At 41.4% G+C, this 27,343-nt stretch overlaps 2 protein-coding genes across 4 annotated transcripts in view; one reads left to right on the forward strand and one right to left on the reverse strand.

The window, feature by feature from the left end:
• vps8 (VPS8 subunit of CORVET complex) overlaps positions 1–27,343 on the forward strand; it is an 82,570-nt gene that overhangs the window by 11,026 nt on the left and 44,201 nt on the right. The window contains exons 3-14 of one of the 3 annotated variants that reach the window (XM_084948524.1): positions 6,060–6,194; positions 6,600–6,689; positions 8,605–8,637; positions 8,929–8,983; positions 18,081–18,205; positions 21,689–21,775; positions 21,991–22,058; positions 22,570–22,723; positions 22,814–22,873; positions 23,617–23,724; positions 23,902–23,982; positions 25,246–25,416. In XM_084948524.1, the coding sequence (XP_084804650.1) occupies positions 6,060–6,194; positions 6,600–6,689; positions 8,605–8,637; positions 8,929–8,983; positions 18,081–18,205; positions 21,689–21,775; positions 21,991–22,058; positions 22,570–22,723; positions 22,814–22,873; positions 23,617–23,724; positions 23,902–23,982; positions 25,246–25,416 (1,167 nt within the window). Of the gene's footprint in view, positions 1–6,059; positions 6,195–6,592; positions 6,690–8,604; positions 8,638–8,928; positions 8,984–16,287; positions 17,761–18,080; positions 18,206–21,688; positions 21,776–21,990; positions 22,059–22,569; positions 22,724–22,813; positions 22,874–23,616; positions 23,725–23,901; positions 23,983–25,245; positions 25,417–27,343 lie in introns of those variants that run through there. The other 2 variants (XM_084948523.1, XM_084948525.1) reach the window with 2 other exon arrangements.
• LOC146374445 (DELTA-stichotoxin-Hmg2b-like) lies at positions 13,057–16,309 on the reverse strand. Its single transcript, XM_084948529.1, has 2 exons — positions 16,220–16,309; positions 13,057–13,745 (listed from the first exon to the last, which is right to left on the reverse strand). The coding sequence occupies exons 1-2, from the start codon at positions 16,285–16,287 to the stop codon at positions 13,319–13,321; spliced, it is 495 nt and encodes a 164-aa protein (XP_084804655.1). The 5' UTR covers positions 16,288–16,309; the 3' UTR covers positions 13,057–13,318.

The following is a 27,343-nucleotide window of genomic DNA, read 5'->3' on the forward strand; positions in this document are numbered from 1 at the left end:
CAATCTTCCCCATTTATTCCGGCTTGGGACTGACACTAGGAGTGCACCGGCCCACTGTAGCTGGGTTAAATGTCTTCATCTCACTGCAAATTTCAAAATGGAGTTTGTGAGATTAAATTTCTAAAGGATTTATTTACTACTTCTGAATACATGACAGGTGTGCAGTTGTAGTCTAGTGCAGCGGTCCCCAACCCCCGGGCGAGTCGTTTGGTACCGGGCTGCGAGAGTTGAGGCTCCGGTGTGAAATTGATGATTTTCAGGGTTTTCATCGTTAACGCTGTGTCGCTGGGTCTTTCCCATGTGTTATGAATACATTTTCTGTATATTTTCTTGTACTTTATATTTGTCTTGTAGTTGTGTGTCTTATTTAAAAAAAAATATTTACGCGTTACCATGGCGACGAGAGTGCATTAAGGGGCACAGAGGAGGATGTTACTCTCAATGTTGTTGGCGCATTTCAGGAGGAGGCTGCTAATAAAGTTACACAATCACCCCACATAGCAAAACTGGTATGGCCCGGATCTGGCCCACACAATGTGTTTACACATGGCCCACATACCGCAAAGAATGACGGCCTTTTGATGGCCCAGATCAATCAGGTTTGCCAGAGGTGGCCCACACATGGGCCAGCACAAGGCCAGTTGCATGCACACTGGTGGTCCTGTGCTGGCCCTGAACAGTTTCAGCTCTGGCCCCAGATGTCCGCCTAATGTATCCCTTAATCAAGCCATGTAATAACAACATGTGCCGGAACATAACAGTGCAAAAGTAACATGACAAACCTCTGTTCAGACATGAATGGACTGATTCTTATATAGTGCTGTTCTACTCTCCCGGAAAATAGGGACATAAATAGTGCCGTCATTGCCAGGCCTGGCCCACATCTGGTTGACATACACTCAGCCATGACACCGGTCAGTCAGAAGGGCCAGCTTGATGGCAGATCCGGGCCAGACCTGTTTTCTATGGGCCTGGGCCACATAAACCAAACCACAGTCAGGACAGATGTGGTATGCTATCACATAGACAGTGCCATCTATGCCAGGCCTGGCCTGTATCTGGATGACTTACGTCTTATCATGCCCGGCGTCAGCCAGCAGTGCCGGCTTGATACCAGATCTGGGCCAGACCTGCTTGCTATGTGGGACACGGTGAATTCTTGTTTATTATCATATTTATAGAATTCCACAGTTTTTGTGTCGGGCGTATCATGTTATTTAGTTGTTTTTATCCGCCACACCTTACAGGCCGGTCCATGAAAATATTGTCGGACATTAAACTTGTCCGTGGAGCAAAAAAGGTTGGGGACCGCTGGTCTAGTGTATCCTTATCTAATAACGTGTATAATTCTTGTATCCTGTTAAAATGTTGTTAAGTTCAATGTTAGATCTGATGTGATGAGAGTACCCATCATTCATACAAACATGATCGGGGAGCTCCGACATGGAAAGCAGATTATTGACTTGACTTTATTTGTGTTTTCATAAAGTGAATAATGTCATTCAGACTTATTCCAGCGCTTGCACAGTGATAGGACACCTTGCTGTGTGCGTCTAATATAAGGGTGGGTTTAAAAAAATCGATATTCCTGTTCAAATGAAATAGTTTTTTCTCTGTCAAAAAGCCCCATTTCTGCTTTTCAGTGCTGAAGAAATTTCAGCTTTTACACATTGTGCCAAATTGGAAAATGCTTAGCTAAAACCTCTGTAACTTTGCTCTGCTTCACTTCAGCAGCATCAGGTAATGTTCATATGTTGATTCATGGTTTTCTTCCATTTTTGATCTACTGCAGCATATAGTCAGGGGCGTTATATGCTATAAAAGACCAGGCCAGGAAAATCTCAGTGTTTTATCCTCAGTGACTTTGACACAGTCTGCTGTGATGAAGTGTCAGCTTTCTTGTTATAGTTAGACAGTTTACACTCAGTTTGTAGTTGCAGAGAAACAGAGTTAAATATTTTTAATTTACAACGTATAGCAGGTTCCTACTTGACAGTACATATCCAAGATAAATGATCATAATTATATTTCTGAGTTGAATTGGGACCTTGTGAATCAGAATGAATCGGTTGTAGAAATCAGCAACGATGCCCAGGCCTAACGGAGCTCCACTTGTGTTTCTTTCGTACTGTAACCGACTATTTCATGTTTACCATTCATGCATTACTATCAGGGAGTGACGGTGGTGGATGGGGGGGGGGGGGTTTGAGTAATTGCTAATGTGAATTCTGAAATGATCAAAATGATATGTGACCATATGAAAGCAGTGCCAGAGATTCCAATTCAGTGATGTTGACGGCTGCAGAAACAAAGTCAGACACTCTCTTTCACCTGAGCACATCAGGACATCATTGGTCATTTTCAGTAATGTGTTTGTGAAACCAGATTGGAATTTATCAAATATATTATTACCTTCAACCAGTCCAAGTAACTGATGGACCACAGCTGAATGAAGGTTTGGAAATGTAACTGTTTAAAATGTGGGGAGGGTTAAGCAAAGGGGTGACAGTGGCTGTTTTTTAAGTATTGTGGCCAGCACCAAGATAATAAAGAGGTAGGTGCTCAGATGGACAAATGAGAGAAGGGAGCTGAAAATGTAGCAGGTAGGAAAAAGTGTCTAGATGTCCTGTGGGAAGACAAAACTTGTAGAAGTGTGAAAAATACCTGACAAAACAGTAAAACAGACACAGACAGGGAGTTTCAGGATAGATCCAGGGTGAAAACGCGGTCGAGGGTGGTGCCCACTGTTTGGACTGGGACGAGTAACATGTTTCACTAAATTCAATGACTTGGTCGGTGTTAGAAGAATCATCAATGTGTAACTTAGATTCCCAACCACAGCGAGCTGGTCAAACTTAAGAAGGGAACATAAAAGCTGATTTGAGAACTTCCACAAGAGGGCAGCGGTCCTGTGGTTCGAGCCAAGTCTCTGTCAGGGTTTAGTTAATGGACTCAGGCGCAGACCGGGAATCCTTGCAGAGTAGACAGTCAGTTTATTAATACAAACCACCAGAGTGACTGGCGCTGATAGCTCAACGATCCAGCGACGAATAACACAGTGCTGCCATCTTAAATAGGCCTTGCCATCACCCAGATAGGCAGTAGGTGTGGAGATGGCAGGTGCGTGGGCCAGGGGCGGGAGCCCATAACGATCACCGCCCCGGCAGGTGAGAGAGGGGGAGAGAGGGAGAGAGGGGGAGAGCAAAAAACAACAAAACACATGTTGCCTAATACAGGATCAGCTGGTGAGGCACAGGGACCATGACAGTCTCAATGAGAACTAAAGGGTCTCATTTCTAAGAGGTAATGAAATCATTTTCATAATAACATAAGCTTCCTTATGTTAGTTATAATTACAGAGATTGGTAGGTTAGTGCTTTATGATGACCAGGCCACTTTGTCTTAAATTGTGACCTCGTGTCAGTAACTGGGATAACGACTGAGCATAAAGTAAGGGAATGCTTCCAAAATAGATTATCAGTGTCAATAAATGCTATAGTGAGTGATGTGCAGGTGTTTGTGAGCCAGGTGTGGAGTTTTGATTTGTTTTGAGAGTTTCAGTCAGGATCCAGTAGCCCCTGGCTTTTGGTTCAGGATTTCCAGGTTTTATTAGAGATGGACCGATCCGATATTACGTATCGGTATCGGTCCGATACTGACCTAAATTACTGGATCGGATATCGGAGAAAAATAAAAAATGTAATCCGATCCGAAGTATCACAAAATCACCTCACAAAACGCGCTACTTGGCGTAACCCAGCTCGGCGCATCGGAGCAGTATGTGTCACGTGACAGAGCGGCTGTTGACTGCGAGACCTGTCGGCGGTCTGGAGCATTTGGAGCCTCGCTACATGCTTCCTAACTGCGGCATTTCATCTCGGGGAAAACTATCCCAGAGAAGTGAAGTGTGTAAGTTCATCCCTGAATGTGTATTTCCACGTTAAGCTTAGCAACTGATGTATTGATCCATAGCTGGACTGCCCATCGGAGCTCCATATTGAGGTGAAAAGGAAGCGATTTGTCCCGTACTAGAATTAAAAAATAGACACAAAGCTGGAGTTATTCTGTCTTTGCTGCGCAGTTGCATCTACTTCTCTCATTGGCTCCCCCTTCCTCTCCTGTTATTACTTCAAACATGAAACTGATCAGTGATCAGCTGATCGACTTTTCTGCCACAAGTCCGTCTCTCTTGTTTGTTTATCGCCCACTTTGCGCTAGAAAGAGGAGACCAGCGGATAAACATCAGCAGCACGTTTAAGCTTGATCAGCTGTTGTTAGAATTTATTTAATATTAATTTCTAGTCTCAGCTGATGTTTGCTGGAGCCACAGCTGTAAAGCTGCTGGTCATGATGTGGGTTTGGATATGTGGTGAGAGGGAAACATGAAGATGAAACCAGGAGATGTCCTTACTGAATCATCAGAGCTGAACAGGTGATGGAGAAACAGGTTTACCTTTTAGGTGACAGGAATGAGTTGAAGTTATGAACTGTTTCTGAGAGACAAATAACACCAGGATCCTTTTCTAAGTAACTGACAGCTGGTAACTGTGCAGGGGCGGATCTAGCAAAGTGTTGCCAGGGGGCAGGTAGGGCATTAACAGGGAAAGGGGGGCACAAGGAAATACTTTTCTTTGTTATGTCATTTAAAAACTTTGAATAAATAATTATCTGAATCTTACAACAAAAGTGGTCACCTGATGAAATGTATAGAAGTCCATTACTGTATATAGTAACTAATAAGTCTAATATACACCCTAATTTCCCCTTGTGGGACTAATAAAGGTATATCAAATCTAATCTAATCTAGTAAGCTATAGTACTTTTTCCTTTGGGACGATACCATCTGTGCAGTCTGCAGTTCTGTTGAAGAAAGATGTTGAATCTATTTAAATATTGTAGAAAAATAATTGATTTCTGTGCATTTGTTTCACACTTGCATTAAATTAAAGTTGATTACATCGATTAAGGGTGGGGGGTGGTACCCCAATATTTTTGCTGGGAGTTGGAACCCTGTTAGTTAGGTTGCTTAATATTTCTGCTAAGTACTCTTTAAAATACCAGAATAGGGAGGATGGAGCAGGTTTAAGTTTATTAGACTGATCAGTGTTGCTGAACTATGAAATGTTTTGGGTGCAGTGTGTTTTTTGCATACAGGTATAACAGAATAGCTTCAGTCTCTTGTTTTTTAAAACTTGAGTATGAACTTATACAAAATGCAGCAAGATATTTATAAAAAAAAAACAGTTTTATTGATTACCAAATACGCTATATCAGATTCATATCGGTATCGGCAGATATCCAAATTTATGATATCGGAATCGGACATTAAAAAGTGGTATCGTGCCATGAGACACTGTTGGAGGGCGGCACAGGTTCGGTGTCTGAGGTGGAGCTGTGAAAGACGGGATAACTTCATCAAAAATGGCTAAAACCTCAGTCAAAATGTTTGATGGCTGAAATGGGACAAACTCCATGATGTAAACGTATTTACATGTGAATCCCAGCTCACGCGGGCCAGTCCTGGCCAGCCGATGGCCGGATGTTGCCCTCTTGCTCTGCATTTCCCAGGTCTGCTTTAGACCGTTAAAAATTAAAGTAAAATTAAAAATAGAAGACAGACAGAAGAAGAGACAGTGATTACATCAAGTGGCAGCACGTTTCTGAAAGGACTCTGAGAGTTTGAAAGTCTCCTCTCGCAGGTTGTTTCAAAGCAGAGGGGCCAAAAGCACGGCCACCGTTACATCAGTTAGTAAAACTCCAGCATGTCTGAAAGAATCAAAGCCTCGGTGGCATCGTCGAGCAACATATGCCCTTTAAGGCACGCATCAAATAAAATCTGCCTTCTCTCATCTGTGCAGTATGGCTGCAGTTACAGACATATAAACACAATCACAGAGGGATACTACATTTCTCCAGTATTAACTTCCCTTCATTTGCTCATAGCAAATGCTTTTTCTCACATGAATGCACAACTTAACAACCTTCTGCTGGGATTTGAAGAGACGGTGTTTGTGAACTGTTTAGTTGACGTGTGTTTGTAATGTTGTGCTCTGCTGCAGCTGGAGGATGAGGAGGAACCGTTTGTACTGGAGGACACCTGCATCCTAAACACAGACAACATGGATGCTCACTCCTGTGAGACCTCCTCTCTGGCCAGCTCTGACAGCGGAGACCCATCACACCTTAAACGGCATGTACACACACACACACACACACACACACACACACACACACACACACACACACACACACACACACACACACACACAAATATAAAACGTTTTTCTCTTGAAAATTGCTATTCTTACATTTTTATGTAGAGAAAAAAGAAAAGTGATGATCTGAAGAATCAGACTAAAATCAATACATACAAATATTTCAATTTGTCAGGAGTATAAATTAAAGGTGTGTCTGTTGAGTGTGTTGGGTACTGCTTTGTAGTTGCTGCTGTAACGGGAAAGGAAACAACGTTGTTCTGATAGTAGGAGAAGCAGCCAGCCATCATGTGTGTGCATGTAGTTAAGTTAATAAATGCATTTATTTGTGTGTGTGCTTTTCTTTACCTCTGTTTTTATGTGTGTCTGTGTTAAAGAAGGAAGAGGACAGTGGACATGAGTTCAACAGTTCATGGATGTGTCCTTCGACACAGCCTGCTGAAGGGCATCTCTGCACAGATCGTGTCTGCTGCTGTAAGGCTGTAACACACATCCACAACCATCACAGCTAAATACAAACCAGTTCGTATGTTTACACACTCTTTTTTGGTAACTTTGTAACTCTGGACACCACCACAGAGAATTGTATACATCGTATATATTTAGCTTTGCTCGACGGGGTTTAACAAAAATGTGAAACTTTTCAAACACAGTCCTCCATCGTCAGAGGCAGAGAATGAATTAAATAGGTGACTGCAAAACCTTTTAATACCCAGGTGAGACCTGTTCTCTTAATTCAAAACAAATGAAGCTGATAAGTGTTGACCTTTCATTTAGTAACTGTTCACTGGAGCTCTGCAGGTGAAGCAGACCATAAATAAGCTACAAAAATGAAACGATGAATCTGTCGGAGATAACAGGAAGTCAGTGGCTAAATCAATCAGGGTGGTGTTCACTGAGCAACACTAAAAAACCTGGAAGAGCACAAAATATGTTCTTTCTTTGTTAAGAGCATCACTGCATCCGTGTGATGCATTATTTATAATTTCAAAAAATGAATTCAAACGGAAAGTCTGCACTAGAAGATCATCATGTTTGATTTCATTCATACTGACGGTTTGTAAAACTCACCTGAAACCAGAGTTTGTCCTCAAAATGTAAAGCTGCATTTACACAATCACACAAACACAGACACACAACATGTTTACAGTCTTATCCTAACAGAAGAGCTGCTTGACCCAAAGCTAATCCCAGTTCAAGTCTGTACTTTAACCTAGTCTAAGACTTCTTACCAAGCTTTATAATACACGAGTGGGTTTTTATCTCTACGAGCAATCTGAGAGTTTAGCACAGAAAATGAATGACACAGTTGCAGAATCAAAATCTGAATTTCAAACGTTCCTCATTCTTAACTAGGGATGGGTATTGATAAGATTTTCACGATTCTGATTCCATTTTTGATTCTGTTTAACGATTCGATTCTTTATCGATTCTTTTTAAAAAAGGAGAACACTAAGGTCGATTAGCTCAGAACTTTGTTTTATATCTTCTCTTTGAACAAGATAGAAATGTAGCAGTAACGTGGCCTTACAAACCCAGCAGTGAGATCTTAAGAGATCCAGCCTACGGCTCTTCAATGGGGTGTCACAGGGTCCCCGGGGAAAAATTGTAAATGTAAAATAATAAAATAAATATTCTTCTGTAGCAATAACAAAGTATAAGATAAATTATTCTGTAGCAATTACACAAGAATATCCAGTAATGTCCCTGCCTACAATTAAACACATTCACTTACCAAAAATCATCTGCTGTGGCAAATGGGTGCAAGCCTTTGACCACAAACTGAGTCACTGCTCGGTGACATTCGTCTATCCTGGCCTGAAAGGAGACGCTACCGGCAGACTGCAGCGAGAACTGCCAGCATCTGAGCCAGACTCTGTCTCTCTCATCATGGTCACCTAAATGCACAGTAATGGCAGGTTTGTAATAAGGCAGATCGCGCTAACATAATATGCACTGTTAGTTGATTATTTACCTGCCGCATTAACGGGAGAGGACGTGCAAACGTTACCGCTGCTGCTGGGTTGAGATTCACGAGTCCGGAGTGAATTAAAAACACGACATTCATTTAAGGTCATCGCGTGTTTTGTGAGCAAATGCTTTTGCATATTCGTAGTGTTTCCTCCCTTAAATGAAATATCTACTTTGCAAGTTGCCCTGTTTTCATCCGTTCTCGTAAAGTAGAACCAAACTTTTGAGCGTTTGAGCCGCCGTGTTTCCTGCCAGGTAAATGACGCTCCGCAACGTGGTGACGTCATTCGGGGCGACTGGAATCGATAAGGGAATCGTTTGTAAAAATGGCAAACAGTTCCAAGGAATTGAAACAGTGGGAACCGGGTTTCGATACCCATCCCTACTCTTAACTAAAACATTTTGTGTCTTCACTCAGGACAAAGTGGATGCTGGACTTCCAACAGCTATAGTGAGTATTTATTAAGTAGTTCATCTCAACACAAAGAGTGTGTAGTGACTGAATACGTACACCTGCATCAATAATTACAAATATTTTACAATACGAAGGATGTCTGCATACTACAGACGTGGATCAGCACATCGTAGAACCTGACAAGTAATGACAGCAAGAGCAGAAAGATGACAGCCCGTCAGCTGGAGTCACACTTGCAGCCTTGATGTGTTTTGTCATTTGTATTTGTCTATTTTAAAACGTTTCCACGTTTAGTCTGTTCTGAGCTGTGCGTTCCTGTGTCTTCAGACAGTGTCGGGTGTCATTGCTGTGGGAACATCTCATGGTCTGGCTTTGGTCTTTGGTAAGTCTGAACTGTAATACTGTCTATTTACATTTACACTGTCAACAATATTTTTCTTTGAGAATAACTTTATCACTTTATCACCAATGAACCAGAAACAAGCCCATAAATAGAGGAAAACCCCAAAACACTTGACTTACTGATTGACAGGAATCTAGATTTGACTGCAGATGTTTGTATTGAAGATGCACAACAGTGGTTTAGCCAACTACAGCATTTTACGTTCAGTGTTAGTGTTATTGAGACGCAGATGAAGGATACTCAGTGACTGTCACATCACAGCTAACAGTAGCGTTTTATGTGGCACTGGCAGACAGAGAGGCCATCATTTAGGACCATGTTGGACTGTTCTGCGCTAAGGGGGCGATAGCTCATTTTACTAGTGTAAAAAAGCAGCTTGGAGCAGGGCAACTGTGAGGTCGCTCAAAAACTGGCATCAGTTTGAGTACATGTGGAATGTGTCAATCCAGGTTGGATCATTTAGCGATGAAGATGCTGATGACTTGATGAAAGTGCACGCGCTGCCTTTGCATCGACTGAATGTGTCTTTACACATATCTGTGGAATCTGAAATGTTTGTTGTAGTAAAGATGAATATGTGGCTCCACAGTCTTTAATCAGTTACAGTTCATTTACATTCGTTTAGTGTAGCGATTAGGGCTGCCACGATTAGTCGACTAGTCACGATTACGTCGACTATCAAAATCGTCGACGACTGATTTAATAGTCGACGCGTCGTTTGAAGCTTTGTAAGATCACAAAAGACGCAGGAATAAGTAGGATTTAAGAGTGTAATAACGGACTGAAACAGAAGATGGCAGCACTGCATGTACAAGGATGCCAGCTGCCGTTAAACCCCGAAGAAGAAGAAGTAGCTCTGTCCCAGAATTCATAGCGCAGCCCAGCTCAGTTTCCAACAATGGCGGCAGCTAGTTAGTTTTAATATTACTCTTATTATTCTTTCTGGGTCACAAAATAAACGTTAAACATATTTTCAGGCGAGAATGTAGCTGTGTAAACCTCAAATATCTGCTCAGTTTATCAAGACACCACATATTTTCAAAAGCGCTCCGACGTTTTCGGAGACGTCTGTTACCCACTAGCTCGATAGCTAGCCGGGGGCAAGGCTCACTAGAGCCGTGAGAACACCGGACTCCCGGCAAATCGTTTTCAAACCCACCGCCATCTTTCGCTACTCAGGTTAAACATGATATATGAGTCACTTAGATAACTTAAAAATGTTATTGTTTGGCTTTTTTAGTATTTTATTTGTTCCTGAGTAAATCTGTTTGGCTGAGATTAAAGTTATAGTTTTTACACAGATGAATAAACATCAAGCAGACAGCTGATTATCAGAAGTGTGAGATGCTCGAGAATTTACTCCGGTGTCCTGTTATATTTTAGATAGCAAGGAGTTTATTAAACTTCACCGAAACAATCTGCAAACTTCATTAAAATGTAATAAACTATCATCTTGTCTTTATTTTTAGTTAGCACAGACCTTAAACACTTAAAGCTGTAAGCTAATGATAGTTATATAAGAGCAGATGCTGCTGGTGCAATAAGCTGTACGTTTTACGTCCAATGGATGATGATCTGATTAGTCGACTAATCGCAAAAATAATCTGTGACTAGTCGACTATCAAAATAATCGTTTGTGGCAGCCATAGTAGCGATGTAGTAATAAAGGATACAGGCTTCAGCGTTACATTACAAATGGGAAATGAACTGTATGAAATTTTAAAAGCAGAATGTGTGTTGCACAAAGTCATGATGTTTTCCTGTGTACATCACAACTGACTTCCTGACTTGCTTGAATAAAGACCGTCTTTGTGCTTCTAAAAATGGGATTGAATTTGATTTATTTCATCACAACTGTAAGTAACCATTTGTTATCAGGAAACATTAACATGATCACAATTATTAGAAGTGCATTTCACAGTAAGTATCATTGCAACAACAGTTACAGGACATTGTAACTACATTCCAAAGTGTTGCATGTTGTGTTTTCTAGACTGCTAGAAGCACTCTGCACTTCCATTTTCATGCCTGTACATTTCAGATGATAGGTCCACGGGTTTCATATTGAGCATATTAACCGCCTTAGTTGTACTCTAGCATTAGGATATGTGTGTTTGGAAAGCCATCTGTATTTACAGTTAGTACACAGTACAGAGGTTTCAGCACGTTTTTCAACTACTGTAGGGTTGGCTGTAGCTCAGGACGTAGAGACATCATCTACTAATTGGTGATTTGATCCCTGGCTGCTCCAGTTAGCATGCTAATGTATCCTTGGGCAAGATATTGAAGCCCAAGTTGCTCTCCAGTGTAATCAACTTAGTGTGAATGGATGAAAAGTGCTGTATGAGAACCAGTCCATTTACTTGTGATGGTGTTTGCCATTTAAAAAGAACAGGTTTAACACTGTTTAATATTCCTTACTGGACTGACTGGTCCAACCACACAGTCAGATAACTGCCACGAGCTGGTTATATATCCAGAGAACTGTGGTTTTAGCTCCACGCAGCTAAAATGGATCGACTTTGGACTCCTGCAGGCCAGGCGGTGAATATCTTTGTGTTGGAAGAAAATAGATGTACGCTAAAGTCATAGGTGGGTGCAGGAGGCATCATCACGTACTGAATTGGACACACTTACTTATTGTCAGAGGAAAGGGAGTAGATCTTAAAGAAACGTGGTCACCTTTAACTGCGTTTCTGAGACATTATGAAGGGAATTAATTTAGAAAATGATACTTGGCGTTGACTTGTTTTTTTTCTTTCTTTTATTTGCTATTTTTATTTTCTTTCTCGTCTTGTTTTGTTTGTTTTATGTGTGCTGTGCATTTCTTTTATTTTCATTTTTTTATTTATACTTGTAGTAGAAGTGCTATGAGTCTACAAGTCTTATTTACCCAATAACACACAAAGGTAAAAATGTAAAGGAAAGCAAAACCAAAAAACACATAAAAGATAGAACATACATGTGTGGCCATTCACAAAGTTGCACCAGTGAGCAAAAACCAGATCTGACAAATACAAATTAAGTAAATTAGACACAATTACAGAATTGTGCAAAATTGATAAGTGAAACGGTGAAAAAAAGGGAAATAGTTCTTAAGTATAACTATTCATTTATCACTGTATCGCTCTTACGTATTTCATTCATTGTGCCCTCGGGTTCAGCAGCAGGACAAAGATCCAATACACAGCAGCAAGTCCACCTCTGAGTGGGTAAAGCAAACCAACATGAAGACTTTGGATTGGCCCAGCCAAAGTCCTGACCTGAACCCGATTGAGATGCTGCGGCATGACCTTAAAGGCGGTTCATGCTCGAAAAACCCACCGAATGTGGTTGTAGTAAAACAGTTTGCAAAGATGAGTGGGCCAAAAAGTGCTGTGAAAGACTCACTGCCAGTCATCACAAAGGCTGGATTGCAGTTGTTGCTGTTAAAGGTGACCCAATCAGTTATTAGGTTCAGGGGCAGTCAGTGTTTCACACAGGGCCATGTATGTTTGGATTTTCCCCTTAATAAGAAAAACACCTTCATTTAGAATCTGCGTTTTGTGTTTACTTGTGTTATCTTTGTCTAATATTTAAATTTGTTTGATCTGAGACATTTAAGTGTAACAAACATAGAAAAACACAGGAAATCAGGAAGGAGGCAAAGACTTTTTCAGTGTACTCTGTGCTGGCGCCATCCTGGCACGCACCAAACATTTTTGTTCATTTCTGCTGAATCACCTCAGGATGCTCCAGTCCCCTTTGACATTCTCACCCTGGAGAACAGTTTGGGGTGCACGAAGCTTTAAATGTTAAAAAAAAGCCTGGCGTTTCAGTTGACTCCAAGTTGACTCTTTAGCACTGAAAGTGTTCAGAATAGCTCGAGGTCCTTCCATCACCATCAGTGATCCTAGTGTCGGTTTGAAAGGGAATTTGATCTTAACCTTGTATATATTTGAGGACCACCGTTAGACAGAATGGACCTAAAGACTGAGATAATAAACAGAGAAATACTTCTGCAGAATCCGGAGGAGCTGTTGAACAGAAGAGGGACAAATTTAAATCAGGTAAAGGTTTAGATTTATTGGGTTCTTTCCAATGTTACATTATACATTGGTTACAAAGAAAAGCTGATTTTGATACATACAAATCTTTCATGAATCAGTCTAGAGAAAGCACTCTTGAGTATACAATGGCATGCTCTCGTTTACACTGAAATCAGCACTACTTAAGCAAGTGACCAGTATTACCAGTTGGTTGACCCTTGCAGATACGTAGTGGGATGACAGTGATTGTTTTATATTACTTGTGTAACATCCTGCGTCTGTTGTGTTAGTACATCGCTGTGTCATTGACATCCACCCTCAGGACTGCTTCACCTGAATCAGACATGGAGGCACTGACAATAACGTAGTCACCTTCATAAGAAATGCAGGACCCGTCAGCCTTGGCTCTTACGAAACTATTTTCACTCCCATTATACATGATGTCATAAAGATTATAGTCACAGTCGGTTCCTTTGTCAAAGATCCCCACGGCAAACCAGTTGGAGTAGAGGCTTCGATCATACGGCACGGAGAACATGACAGCCATGATGTGGCTATAGTCGTTCATGTCAGGATTGAAAAGGTCATAGGTGAAGACTCCAACTGCTCCAGTTGCACTGCCAGTGACTTTGTTAAACAGGGCACTGGCTTCAGAGCAGGGACCTACCATGGGTGGCAAAGGGACCTCGCACTTGCCACTCTCACTGAAAGCCCTAAGCATGGAGACAGTGTGTTAGATGGGTCTAACAGAAACACTTTGACCAATTCTTCTGGTTATACTTTCCAATAAGCAAACACTGTTTATCTAAACTATGTAACAATAATGCAGTTAATAGGACACATTACATGGAGAACAGTATTGTCAGAGCTGAACAAACCAAGTTCCATAGGGCTGTGACGGTTTTGGTTTCTCATTCACATTATTGACGTTGCATAACAAATGTAACACTAAACTTATACCCACATACGTACTCCAATCCTTATCCTTATAGGGCGAATGTATGGAGGAGTTTCATTTTAATAAATGGAATAAAAGTGCAAAACAGGAAGCAGCAGGGCTAAAGATGAAAGATCAGCTTTGTTACACACACAAACATACTCTCTGACTGCTTGGTTGGGGTTAGCATACGTTCTGCTTAAACATCACTGTGGGATTTCTTCTTCCTAGCTTTGCGTTAGTGATTCTGCCCATAATGATTGTGCAGGTGTGCTGTCTTTGCTGTGCTTGTAGAGGATTGATGGTGTTTTTGCTGCAGTGGATTCATGTTTTTGGACTATCTAGAGCAGATGTGTCAGACTCATATCGTGGACCACATACAGCCCATTTTGATCATTAATGGGTGAGACGCTCCTTTCTGTCAGAGTAAAGAAATTTCATATTTAACTGTTTTTCTGCATGTTTTTGTAGAAAAGTAAACATGTTCTACATGTTTATCGCATACTTGCTGTCACGTAGTGGTCCTTGCATGTGAATGCCTGCATGGTGTGCCCATTAAAATAGTCCCAGCCCTGCCTACATGGGTTCTCAGTAGGGCTGATGATTTGATTTCCACATACCGACGGGCTGTTAATAACTGACCAATGAAATGACCTCACGGGCCGGATGTTTGACACCTTTGCACAATAGTGTGCTTTTTACCATCATGAGGAGTAATGTGCATTTAATCCACCTCAAAAGTTACACATTGAGCTGCTGTTTTTCATCTCCCACATGAAGTGTGGTAAGCTGCCAAGCTACAGGCAAGCTACACAGCTGTACATAAAAATGTGCTGGATCATTATTTTCTATCCACTCCTTATGCAGATCATTGAAGAACTTCTGATGCAAGTAATGGATTCATTAATTTTAGGATTTTACTTTGGTAAGAATTTGCAAAACAAACACTCTTTCCATTTGCTCAGATGTGCACTGGCTGTGTTGGATTTTGCAAAATTTGCCACTGTTTTATTATATTTGTGCTTGTAAATAAGTTTTCAACAATGATAAACCCAAAGGTTTAAAAAGATTATAACCAACTATAATTATTGAAGTGGTCATCCATCATGGTTGGGCTGGAACTTATTCAGGCTTTCATAAGACAAGAGACAGAGTACACCCTGAACAGGACATGTCACCAACCTATCTCAGTGCTGACATAAAGAGACAGAGAACCATTCGTACCTACAGCCACTTTAGAGTCACCAGTTAACTTCATTTGCACGTCTTTGGACTGTGGGAGGAAGCCAGAAAACCCATGCAGCCTGCACACAGAATGGCCCCAGAAAGCTGATGGATTCAAGCCCAGGACCTTTCTGATGTTAGGCAATGTCGCTAACCACCACACCACTGTGCTTTAGATGTGTGGGTTTCATTCTGCAGCCGTCTTATACATCATGGCTTGGGTCTCATCATCATCTTGACTACTTTTTCTTGGCTCGACAGCACATGAACTAAAAGAACCGTTTCATGGTTCACCATGAGGGCTGACAGGGTTTCTGCATGCTAATGGCTAACTAGCAGTTGCATCTTTACTGTAACGATATGGAAGAAATGACCAACAGCGTCTTTTTTGTTCTGGAGCAGCACATCTTGAGAATTCATGTCTAAATAAAGGCGACAACTTCTCTGCTGCATCCTCAACAGCATGACTGTGTTCCTCAGATGGCGTGCTGAAACCAACAGCCAATGAGGTCGTCCCTGCACCAGTGACCATCGCTTCAGTTTAACAGCAGCCAGTTTGTAAACCTCATGACCGACAGCCTTCTGGTTCTTTCTCTCAATATTTGCAAATTCCCCTAAAACTCAAACATTACATAGAGACTATAATGACATCATTGATTAGTATCTGTAATGCGGTTACAGCAAATAAAACAATGTAAAACAATAAAATGATGCTGTTTTTATAGTTTTATAGTTTTACATTGTTTTATTTGCTGTTTGATTTACTGTCATATTGTTTTATATTTCCATTTCCTGTGTTGTAAAGCACTTTGTGATTTTTTTTTACCTGTGAAAAGCGCTATCTAAATAAATTTTACTTACTTACTAAATTGAGAACATCACAAGTGTCTACAGTATTGCCATGTGCATACTGAGTAGATTTGAGCATTTTAGACTGTTTGTATTGGCAGCAAAAGATGATTTATGTTGCATTAAAACCATTCTTGAAACTTGCATCAAAAGGAAAGTACAGCAGTAACACCGCACCTTGGATTGGCCAGAGTGTAGTAGCCAGAGTTGTTGTTGATCTCAACAGAACAGCTGCGATGAGGCATTGTGTTGATGTGACGGCAGGAGGAGGCTGTGAATCAAAACATAGCATTTCACTTATATCACCATTTTTAAAGGAAAGACACAGTTTGTCAAACGTAGTGAGCTGTGTTTTGCTTATTGATGTGGTGACAGTGGCTAGAATTACACCAGTGAGGCCTTGAAACAGAAAATGCAGACCTGTTTTCTGTGAAATCACAAGTTACCATTTGAGTTCACAATGACAGTTGACTAAATGGGCCAATGGTGGAACAAGAATTAAGAAAGATGAATTGATGACGTTTAATATGAAAGTCTTAATAATGTAAGACAGTCTTGCTGGGCTGGGGTCCATTAGACATGTTGATGGTTTGGATTAAGTAATTATTAAAATGTATATTTTATATGTAGCTGTCATTGTTAGTTTACATTTACTTAGCACCTTTAATCTAATTTGTATTACATAAAGCATGCTTACATTAATGTATGCGTGTTTTATTTTAGCAACCTAAGTTCCAAATAAGGATCTAACCAGTCAGATGGTCGACTCAAACTTTGACTGTGCCAAATATCCAGACTATAAAATGACACTCAGATGAAGTAGTTGGCAAAATAAGACTAATCAATGAGTAAATGTGGTGCAGAAAATCTGGTATTGAAACCCAGATATTACCTGGAAATGAAGCCACAAACAGCATCGTTAGCTCACATCAGTAAAGGTAAGTTTGAATCATATTGGAACGCTTACCTTTGTATCACTGAAAAATACAAAAACAGCTGTTTGAGCAAACGGATTGTTAGTCCAGGTATGAAAGAGTCCAACTGTACATTAGCTGTTATCACACCAGGTTATATTGACTCAGGTAATCAGAACGTACCACCTGACTCCCTTATCTCATGTTCGGTATCAGCGTCCCACCCCTCTCTTTCTCTGCCGTATCTAACAGTGGTTAGACGGATCCATGCCTTTGGGAACACTTTTGGTAGAACCTCTAAAGTGGTTATCGAATGTTTGTACAAGGTGGGACTTCAGGATGGTACTGCTTTACAGCGTGTGTTACACACACTGCCGTGCATAAACACCACTGAGCTTTTAAGCTGGTTTGATTTCCCTAAAAGAGATGAAGTCATGCATTTCTGTCTTTATTTTGTCTTAGCATCATTGCTTTGGTTCTACTTTATAAAATGTTCTTTTTTTTACTAATGACATGAAAAACATGCAGAAGTGCCTTTTAAACACGACAGACGTGTAACTTCAGTAACAGCATTGTGCCAGGCAAATTTCACTTTTATTTCAGAGACACACAACACTCAGAACAGCCTGCTGGACACACTTGCTAATAAGCGAATTTACAAACACACACGCAGGAACAGAGGCTTCAGGGATGATGTTCTAACTGTGATGTGGTTTAACTGGAATTTGCTCAGTATTTAACTTGTAGCAGGGCTGATCAGTGTCTCTCTGTGTTGCTGACATTATGATGCCTGAGCAGGAAAAGGTATGACCGCGTCTGTCAGATCCTCCTGAATGTTGTTCGTCTGAAACATCACTCTTTATGTGCATTTTGGTTTGGCATGTTATTTGGTTTCATTTGTTTATTTTTATTTACGATACTTTGATTACTTTTATGGCTCTTCATTTAGTTCCAGTTTTGGGGGGGTTGTTTTGTTTTTTATGTTTAAGTTATGTGCTTTTTAATTCTGGTATTGCACTCGTAAAACTGAGGACTGGGACAACTTTCAGTTTGTCTTTTGCCTTTTTTTCATTTTTTCCAGTATTTCTCCTGCTTTGTCAGTTAAACGGCCTCTTCCTCTCCAGATACCAACCAGGCCTTGCGGCTCTGTCTGGGTACCAAGACGACTGGAGCAGAGTTTGGCGCCGTCTCTGCCCTGAGCATCAACCATGACTGCTCACGACTTCTCTGCGGGTTTGCCAAAGGACAGGTACTAGGACAAGATAAAATAGACTATTTGCCACTAAATTACAGTTTATTTTGTTAAAGCTGCCAAATAATAATGATGATAATAATAACAGTTAAATCATAGGGCCCTTTCACCTCAGTGCATGTCGTGACTTGACACTGTGGAGGTGTTTGCTGTAGTCAGGTGGATGAGCCCAGGATTCTAACTGTTGTTACTACCCGTGGCCAGTGGGTGGTGTATGAGATCACTCACTAATTATGTGTTCCTGTATGTGATATTAACACTGAACATTTCATATAGAAACAGATGATTTTTATCAGTTGTGAGGTTTAGGATGTTTTGGATAATTTCAACTTGAGATTTAACAATTTAATGTCCTGTAGTGAATAATCCAAATTTGACATCCCATCACAGACGTGTCCTTCAGTTAAAAAAAACCTCACATGCTTCGCAATTTAGCATCGCCAGGGTCATTAGGTTGAATTCACCAATGCTCATGGTGGTCAGATGAAATCTCTGGGAGAAATTTGATTAACTGCAACAAAACTGCTGCCAAAATAATTCTTAAATTCAAAATAGCTGTCCTCCTTTTTGGTTTAGGACATCCCTCTAAGAGTCTTTTTTATTGTTTTTAAAAACATTACCTTAAGCGGCCAAATTTGAACGATGGCTGGATAAGTACCTATATATAGAGAGATACATAGATAGATATAAATAGACTTTATGAATCCCACCGTGGGGGATTTCACTTGTTATAGCAGCACAACAGAGTAACTAGAACTCGATATTTTTTTATGTGTACATGAAGTGCAGTGGGAGTGATGATGTACATATATTTCAGCAGTTATCTGTACTTTACAGTGTGACTGCTGTTGGGATGAAGGGATGACCTTCCCACCAGGGGAGTTGTCACATACCTGTACAAAGGTGTTAGAAGGTAAAAGACTGCAGGAGCGTCACTGAAAAAGTCCCGCACACCTCAGCCTGCCCAGCAGAGCTTCAATTCAGTTTTATTTATACAGCGCCAAATCACAACAACAGTCGCCTCAAGGCGCTTTACAGTAGACCCTACAATAATACATACAGAGAAAAACCCAACAATCATGTGACCCCCTGTGAGCAAGCACTTTGGCGACAGTGGGAAGGAAAAACTCCCTTTTAACAGGAAGAAACCTCCGGCTCAGGGAGGGGCGGGGCCATCTGCTGCGACTGGTTGGAGTGAGAGAAGGAAGACAGGAGCTGACGTTGTCCTTTCTCGTACAGATCTGGAGTGTTTTCTGACCAGTCCAGTTTATTGTGAAGGTGAACATCCAGGGATTTGTACTTGTCCACGACATCAGTGCCAAAACCGTGCATGTTCACTGTGATGGGAGTTAGTGTTCTCCTTTGTCTCACTAGTGTGGATGTGTAGGTGGTTGAGTTCACATCAGATGATAAAGTGAGTGATGTCCTTCCTGTACTCCAGGTTGTTCCACTCACATACACATGCAACAGTGTCTGTGTCCCCACTGTTAGTGTATCTGAAGTCTGATTTGTAGAGTAAGAAGGACGCTCCCCAGGAAGGTCATATGAGTTAATGCTAAAAGCTAACAGCTCATTAACACTAATTTCTTGTTCACAAACATCTGGTTCACATGCAGATAGACGTAAATATGGAGCTAGCTGCTAGCTTATTTCCCACAGTCTGTAGTAAACTCATTAAAACAGTGAAAGCCTTCACTTAAGAATTCCTGATCTAGGAGCAACAGCTTCCTGTTTCATGGTGAGTTACAGCATTTTCATGCTTCATGGGGAAACACTGAAATTCACCATGCTGACAGGATAATGCCAAAGATGAAAACTCACACTTTTCTAAATGAAGTACCATTACCTCCTAACGCTTTTCTGACCAAAGTTTAGATGGCTGCTCAGCCAGCGTGTGGGTGATGATGACTAACCCAACAACACGGTGCTGATGATCTTTTGAACTTTATAATCCCAATAAAATGTTAAAATAAGTGAACAGATGATGAATGATTAGAATCCGTGCGCTTCGTCCTGATCGTGACAAATTCACAAGACAAAATAATCCGATTAAAATGAAAAACGTGCTCCTTTGTGATTATAACATATAAAAATTGTAAAATAGAAACTGTGATGACCTCAAATTACAGAAAGAAAAGTCTAGAAAACGCCTGAAGAACAGTCACAGGTATCACAGCTGGTTTAACGTTTTCTTTAGTGTGTGGGGAGACGCTGACGTGCAGAGTTTAAAACATTTTGCAGTGGACGACTTTTCAGCTAATAGGATAAATTCACTGCACTGCTATCTTTAGCAGTAGTTTTACGGCATATTTTGCAAATTACTGCATTCTGTTCGACATCCTCCTTGGGAAATCCAAACACACTGTTTGTGAAGTTATAGTTGATTATGATGGATGCCCCTCCCTCCACAACAAAGAGGGTGTCTTCTCCCGAATCCAAACTGGGAGCTGTTCCCACTGGGAGGAGACTGGAAACTGAAGGCTCTACCTCCTGTTTAAATATTCTAGGAACCACAAGTAAACCAGCAGTCTGAGAGCAAAGTGCTGGACTGGGCTGATACGGTCCCATAAGGTCTATATGGGTCCTGATTACAGTAGTCCAAACTAGACGTAATAATTGCATGAACTAGTGTCGGGTTAGACACCACGTTTTTTAACATTTTATTTGAATTTAAAATAACACCAATACAAGGATCAAAGGAACACAAATTCCTGTTTTGGACAGGTTATATTTGTTAATGTGGTTTATGTGTATTTGTAATTGTTTATTACTTGTTGTCTTTTAATGTGCAGGTTTGATACCATAATTGGCAGAATCAAATAAAACTGATGCAGAAATGGGGAAATATGATACAAAAATATTGTAACATAAAGAAAAGAAGTCACTAACATTACTGCTTTGCAAATGTTGAGTGGCTTGTCAGGCAGTTAATAGTTAAGTAACACAGCCTACCAATATCTGCTTCCACCAGCTATACCAGCGCTATGTGACCCTGTGTTCCACCTGGGCTACAGACACATTTCATTAAACCTTCTGTTAATGCATTTTTTCCTAAATAAATCTTTACTTTGTAAAGACTTGCAAATTTTAACTATACGGATTATTTAGGAATGTAGCAGGCACTCATAATGTGAGGTTGATCACATGTCATCCTCTGTATGAGCGAAACTTGCACACTGTTTTGTCAGGATAAGGTCCGTCCTACTATTAATCGAATGCATTTTCGTGTGTTAGCCTTGAGGCATAAGGTCGTTTTTTCAGAACGATCATTAAATGATTGATTTGTTCATCTTTGTTTCATTTCCAGCCTTTTAAATCATTGCTTTATTCTTCATTTCAGAAACACATTAAGGTCATAGCAAAAATAAAATTAGCATCAGTGTTGCTGATATGACAGGGATGTACTGCAGAATGTGTTTACAGCTTTCACTTGAGTTCATGAACACTTTCCTCGTGTCGTCTCTCCGTCTGCACGATCAGATTACAATGTGGGATCTAGCCAATGGGAAGCTTCTGAGAACCATCACTGATGCCCACCCTCCTGGGACAGCCATTCTGCATGTGAAGGTCCATGCACACACACACTTGCAAAGTCAGCTTTGTTTTGTTGTTGTTACCAAACTTCACCCCTCCACTACGATTACCAAGGAAACATTTGTAACAAAGGTTGTATTTTTCTATCTGCGACTCAGAGATGGGTCTTTCTGTCAAATGTTTCCTCCCTGATGATTTCTGTCTAACTTCTGTCCTGAGTTCTTCTTTTGCCTTTCTTGTTATTGTAGTTCACAGATGACCCAACCATTGCTGTGTGCAATGACAGTGGAGGATCTGTTTTTGAACTGGCTTTCAGGTGAACGACTCGACTTTAAATGAAAAGTAACAGAAATGTTATTTTCAACCATCAGGTTTTTATGTTCCTGAGCAGTTTTTACCCCTCGGCACTGAAAAGCTGACGGAGTATTGTTGGCATGGCGATTCAACTTTGTGGATGCAATAGCTGGAAAATGAGGATTTTCTAATTGATACCATAGGTGCATCTACTAAAAATCTCAGATGAGTTAGTAACTTTAACCTCAAGGTCAGAGGTCAAGTTTTTCAAAAATCTTGTGATAACTGAAGAAGGAAGTGACCTCGGATTTTCACATTTATACCATACGTACATCTACTAGGAGGCTGAGGGGAGGATATTCTTTGTAACCGAGGTGCTGAAAGAACTTTTTGATCTTCTACCTCTTAAATTAACACATTTAATCCCACCAGCAACAAGTGTTGCCGTTTTAACCCGACTCTGATTCGGTGTATTTTTTATGTCCATGCATCTTTCTCATTGGTTCCCCTGCTTTCCCCTCGTTTGTTCTCAGGAGGGTGATGGGGATGCGGTCATGTGACTCTCGATGTCTCTTCAGTGGTTCTAAAGGGGAGGTGTGCTGTATCGAACCTTTGCGTTCTCCTCCGGACTTCAGAGACCATCCCATCACGCACTACTCTCTGCTTGCTATGGCATCTCTCACTAAGGTGTGCAGATGCCAAAGGTCGTCCGCAGGTCATAATCGTGTTGTCATTCGTGCAGCATCAGGTTCTGATGGTTTTGTCTTTTCACCCCAGATTCTAGTCATTGGATTAAAGCCCTCCCTGAAAGTCTGGATGACATTTCCTTACAATAAGGTATGAAGTGCGGTTTGCATGTATGAGTCAGATCCACTGACGTGATGAGGCATCGTGTCAGATGTGATGGCACTACTTTGTTGTGTGATGTGCTGTAACTAAAGGATACAAATGTTTCAATTTCATTTACCATGAACTGTAATCAAGAGACAGAGCGGAGCTATCGAGTCCTTGTTTCCTAGGCAGGCACAATGAGAACTGCCCAGAGGTCCTGAAAGACTCGCGGCTCGTTCCAGCTCGAATCGCCTTCTGCTGGACCGTGTGCTCTGTCTCTCTGACAGTCAGCACATAGGAGACATTAATATCAACAGCTTTGATACTTTGGACAGAGTCGGCTCAGTTTCACACTCAGCATCATCATTTATTTCTTAACTTGCCAACATGTCCGAAGTGACTCAGCTGCTGTTTTTAGCATTTTTTTGCTTTGCAACTAGAAAGTTGGATTTCTATCTGGTGGTGATACGAGCCACTGGTCCCTGTTCAAAATATGTGTCTTTCCCAGTAGAATGGATGTGCTTCTACATGCTCCTCTCCTTTTTGTTCCTTCTTAGTTAAAGAAGTTAAAGATTGGCTCTTATTCCAAAAACGTGTCTACGTTTTATTTACTATCACTTCACAGTTAAGCGGGACAGGGCAGAGTTTTCTCCCCAACAAAGTGGTGATGGGAATGTGGCACGACCTCAGAGGCGCTACATGAGATTTGAGATTTGTTTCCGATGTCGTGTTATATTCTCCTTTGTTAGTCGGATCCATCCAGTGTTCCTCAGCTGGCCTGGCAGTTTGTTGCTGTCCAGAAGATGGTCAATCCAGTCCTGGCTTTTTGCAAAGGAGATACCGTCCACTTCCTCTTGGTAAGTGCTGAACTGTGATATATCAAAGCTTTCAGTAGATGTAAATCATTAGTATGTTAAAGCTACGAGGATACAAACTGACACTAAATAATGTTGGACTGAATATTTCCCAGATGTTCCATCAAAGAGCAGTTATCCCTGGGATCATGTTTCTCTCCTCCACTACTGTTTGTTCAGGTAAAGAAAGAGGAATCGGGGACGATCCACGTCATCAAACAGAGACAATTCCAGCTCAGCTGTGACATCATCAGCCTAAGTGTAAGTACCCCAAGAAGATGCTCAACAGTGGCACATATTCACTCACACACAGGTCAGCAGAGGAGTGGTGGATGTATTTAGGAGTTTGAACCTTTCAGAATGGTTTATTCTTATAAAATATCATCACTCCTGATGACAGTGTTTGCTGGAGTGAACCTCTGGTTCATTAGAAAGTTCCATTCTGCTGTTTTCTTGGGACAAAGACTTTCTGGTGTTGTGCCGATAATATAAAATGCTGAGCTGACATCACTATTGGAGAAACTTCAGTCCCCGTCATCAAAAAGAGTCTTCAGTAGTGAAACAGGACAAACACCAGCGGGGCGGGGCTCAGTCCTGTACCAGAGTCCTGGGAGCCTGAGGGTCCTCTGCAGGATCTTTGCTGTTCCTAGGACTGCACTTTTCTGGAAAGAGATCTCAGATGTTGTTCCTGGGATCTGCTGGAGCCACCTGCCCAGTTTGCAGGTCACTGGCCCAAGTGGCCCGATTACCACTGGGACCACTGTTGCATTCACCTCCACGTCTTCCAGAGCTCCTCTCTCAGCCCTCGGAGCTTCTTGAGCTTCTCCTGTTCCTTTTTCCTGATGTTGCTATCACTCGGTATCACTACCGTCGTCTTCCTCTGTCGTCCACAAACTGCTATGTTTGGTTGGTCGGTCTGACGCTGGTGGGATTCTGGGTGTCAGTGGTACGTACTGTGCAGGGCCTGTCCATCCACGATGGTTCCTCTTCTTCCTTCTCATGTTTCTGCTGCCTGCATAAAAATGTCCAAACTCTGTTTAAGTTTAAGATTAATCACAGCGTATTTGGCCAATGTAAAAATGTACTTTGTTGTTTGGGTTAGTGAGTTAGAATATGAGTGCAGACTTGTTTGTAGTTAAACATGTGTGTTGTCTGATTATGGATTATTTTAATATGATTTAGGGAAAGCTGGATCTGTAGCCAATTCAAATGAACTCTCAAATATCCAGCCAGGATTGTTCCAGAAACGTGTTGATGGCTGCCAGAATAGTCTGGTTGAGGTGCAGCGTGCGGTGGGACATTTATCGAAGTGACATTACGATGGTGTTTGAATCTATTTGAACCTGCATGTAAACTTTTTGTGCAGATTAAGAAAAATGCCAAATACATTTTAACTTGTGCGTCTCATTTTTAATGCTGTGCAATCATTGCACCCGTCAGAGTCATGGGCATTTATATAAACTTCTGTCTGTTTGGAAAATCCTAAACTTGTTCTATTCCTGCTGTGCCTTTGTGTCTCTGCAGTGGATTAACAGTCGTACGCTGGTCCTGGTGGACAGCCACGAAAAGCTGCACGTGGTGGACCGGCCTAGCCAAGAGGTTTTGGAGACTCTGGACTTGGAGCAGGTGCAACTGGTCTATAACAGCCGACATTTCAAATCATTGGCAACTGGAGGAAACGTCTCCCAGGCTCTGGTGAGGGTTTAGTTTGTAAGGCATGGGGTCAGCGTTTGAGGCTTTTATTTGAGATGTTGATAGTTCGTGTTTTTTGGGAATCTGAGATTCAAAACTCATGAAAATGTTAGTCAAAACCCTGCTATAGTTCTCTGTTAGTAATAATGCAGCAGAAAACCAACAAAAACAAAATTCAGTCTTTGAAGAAACCACAAAATAAGTCACTTTGTCCAGAGAATAAGTTACCGCGTGACCATTTTCAAGATTCAGATGTGGTTGGGAACCAAAAATTAACCTACCATATCATTCATTTGGTATCCAGGTAACCAGATTTATAACAAGTTTCTGGAATATTTAATTGTCTTTTATTTTATTGATAATGATGACATATTGTCATGGCAACTGCTGTGTGGCAGGCAGGATGAAGGACCCGAACGCAGGACTCAGAAACAGGAAGTTAAAGTTAAGGTGCAGCTTTATTGCTGGGAAAAACTCCACATTAGAAATAAACATTTACAAAAAACAAAACAAACCTCAAACGCAAAACTAGAAACTAAACTGGGCACTGGAACCTGAGAGTAAGAAACTGGAGCGAGCAACACAAACCAGGACTGCGAGCTAGAATACTCTCAGGAAGACGAAGGGAGAAAACGCAGCACGAAGAGCCTCTGAGGACCAAAATACACAGGTAGGATCACGAGAGGACGGGAAACAGGAAGAAACGCAGCTGAGACAAATCGGGCATGATGAGACGAAGGAAGGCACAACACTGATGTAGGACAGAGACAAAGTAAGACAGGAGATACGACACGTAGGCACAGTCTCAGAGACACGAGCTAACACTACGACATAACCGACATGGTGACAGAGGGAACATAGAGACGAGATTGACTAGACAAGAGACGTGGGACCAGGACAGGTGCAGAGAAAACACGGGGACAGAGACTGAACACAGAACAGGCACCATCAAAATAAAACAGGAAGCACACGACAGGGACAGAGACACGGACTTGACAGTGAACAGAGGGAACACGGAGCACAGGGACAGGAGTGGTTTTCACTCGGCATCATGAGCACAGCACTGCATATATCAGTAAATGTAGCTCTACAGGTCAGCACAGGACGTTTAGATAGTTACTCATTTAAACACAAAGACACTTCATGATTTTAACATATCGAGTTCTGTTCATGCAGACCTGTAAACAGATTTTGAACCTGAACCTAAAGTGTTACATGAATCAGGTCCTGCTTACCTTCTAGATTCTATTACCGTATTTCCCGGACTACAAAGCGCACCTGAATATTAGCCGCACAAGCTAAAATCAGGGGAAAATCCTGTTCTGTGCATACATTAGCTGCACCTGACTAAAAGCCGCAGGTGTTTCAATGTTGACTTATCATATGTAAGAGAATATGCACAAAGGGAATTGTCAGGAAAGAGATGGCTGTTTGGAGACACGCCCCTTTTATTAATATTTTGAAAAACAAGTTACGGGTACATATTTGCATAACTTTTTAGGTATATGTACAAGTAGCGGTAATTACAAGTACGAAACATGTACTGTGCTTCATAAACGAGTAACAAATGTAGTACATAACAATAACCTACAGCACACCAGAAAAATAGATCCGGCCTACCTTTTAGGCTCAGGTGCAGCGACACGGCTTTAACAAGAAGAAAAGTCAGTCATTCACCACCATCTTTCTCTTCTTCCTGCTAAAACCACCAAAGTCCTCTTCTCCAGTGTCGGACACGAACAGGCTCAGGATGGCTTCGTCATCCACTCTCAGCTTCTCTCCTTCGTTGTCACTTTCAAAACCAAACAAATCCTCGTTGTCAGTGTCAGAGTCGAACACCCTCTGAAGGGCCGTGGCGGTGTCCTCCTCTCCATCAGGCAGCAGTCCAGCCCTTCGAAATCCGTTGGTGATCGTGGATGTGTTCACACTT

This window comes from Perissodus microlepis, chromosome 13, assembly GCF_051167445.1.
Source record: "Perissodus microlepis isolate ML-2025 ecotype Zambia chromosome 13, ASM5116744v1, whole genome shotgun sequence".
In the NCBI taxonomy this organism is placed as follows: domain Eukaryota; kingdom Metazoa; phylum Chordata; class Actinopteri; order Cichliformes; family Cichlidae; genus Perissodus; species Perissodus microlepis.

Bases quoted from the DNA above. Each gene is read 5' to 3' on its own strand.
- LOC146374445 (XM_084948529.1), bottom strand. From the start codon at position 16,287: ATGCCTCATCGCAGCTGTTCTGTTGAGATCAACAACAACTCTGGCTAC. The intron at 13,746-16,219 runs GTGCGGTGTTAC...CTCCATGCTTAG, and splicing joins TACACTCTGGCCAATCCAAG to GGCTTTCAGTGAGAGTGGCA.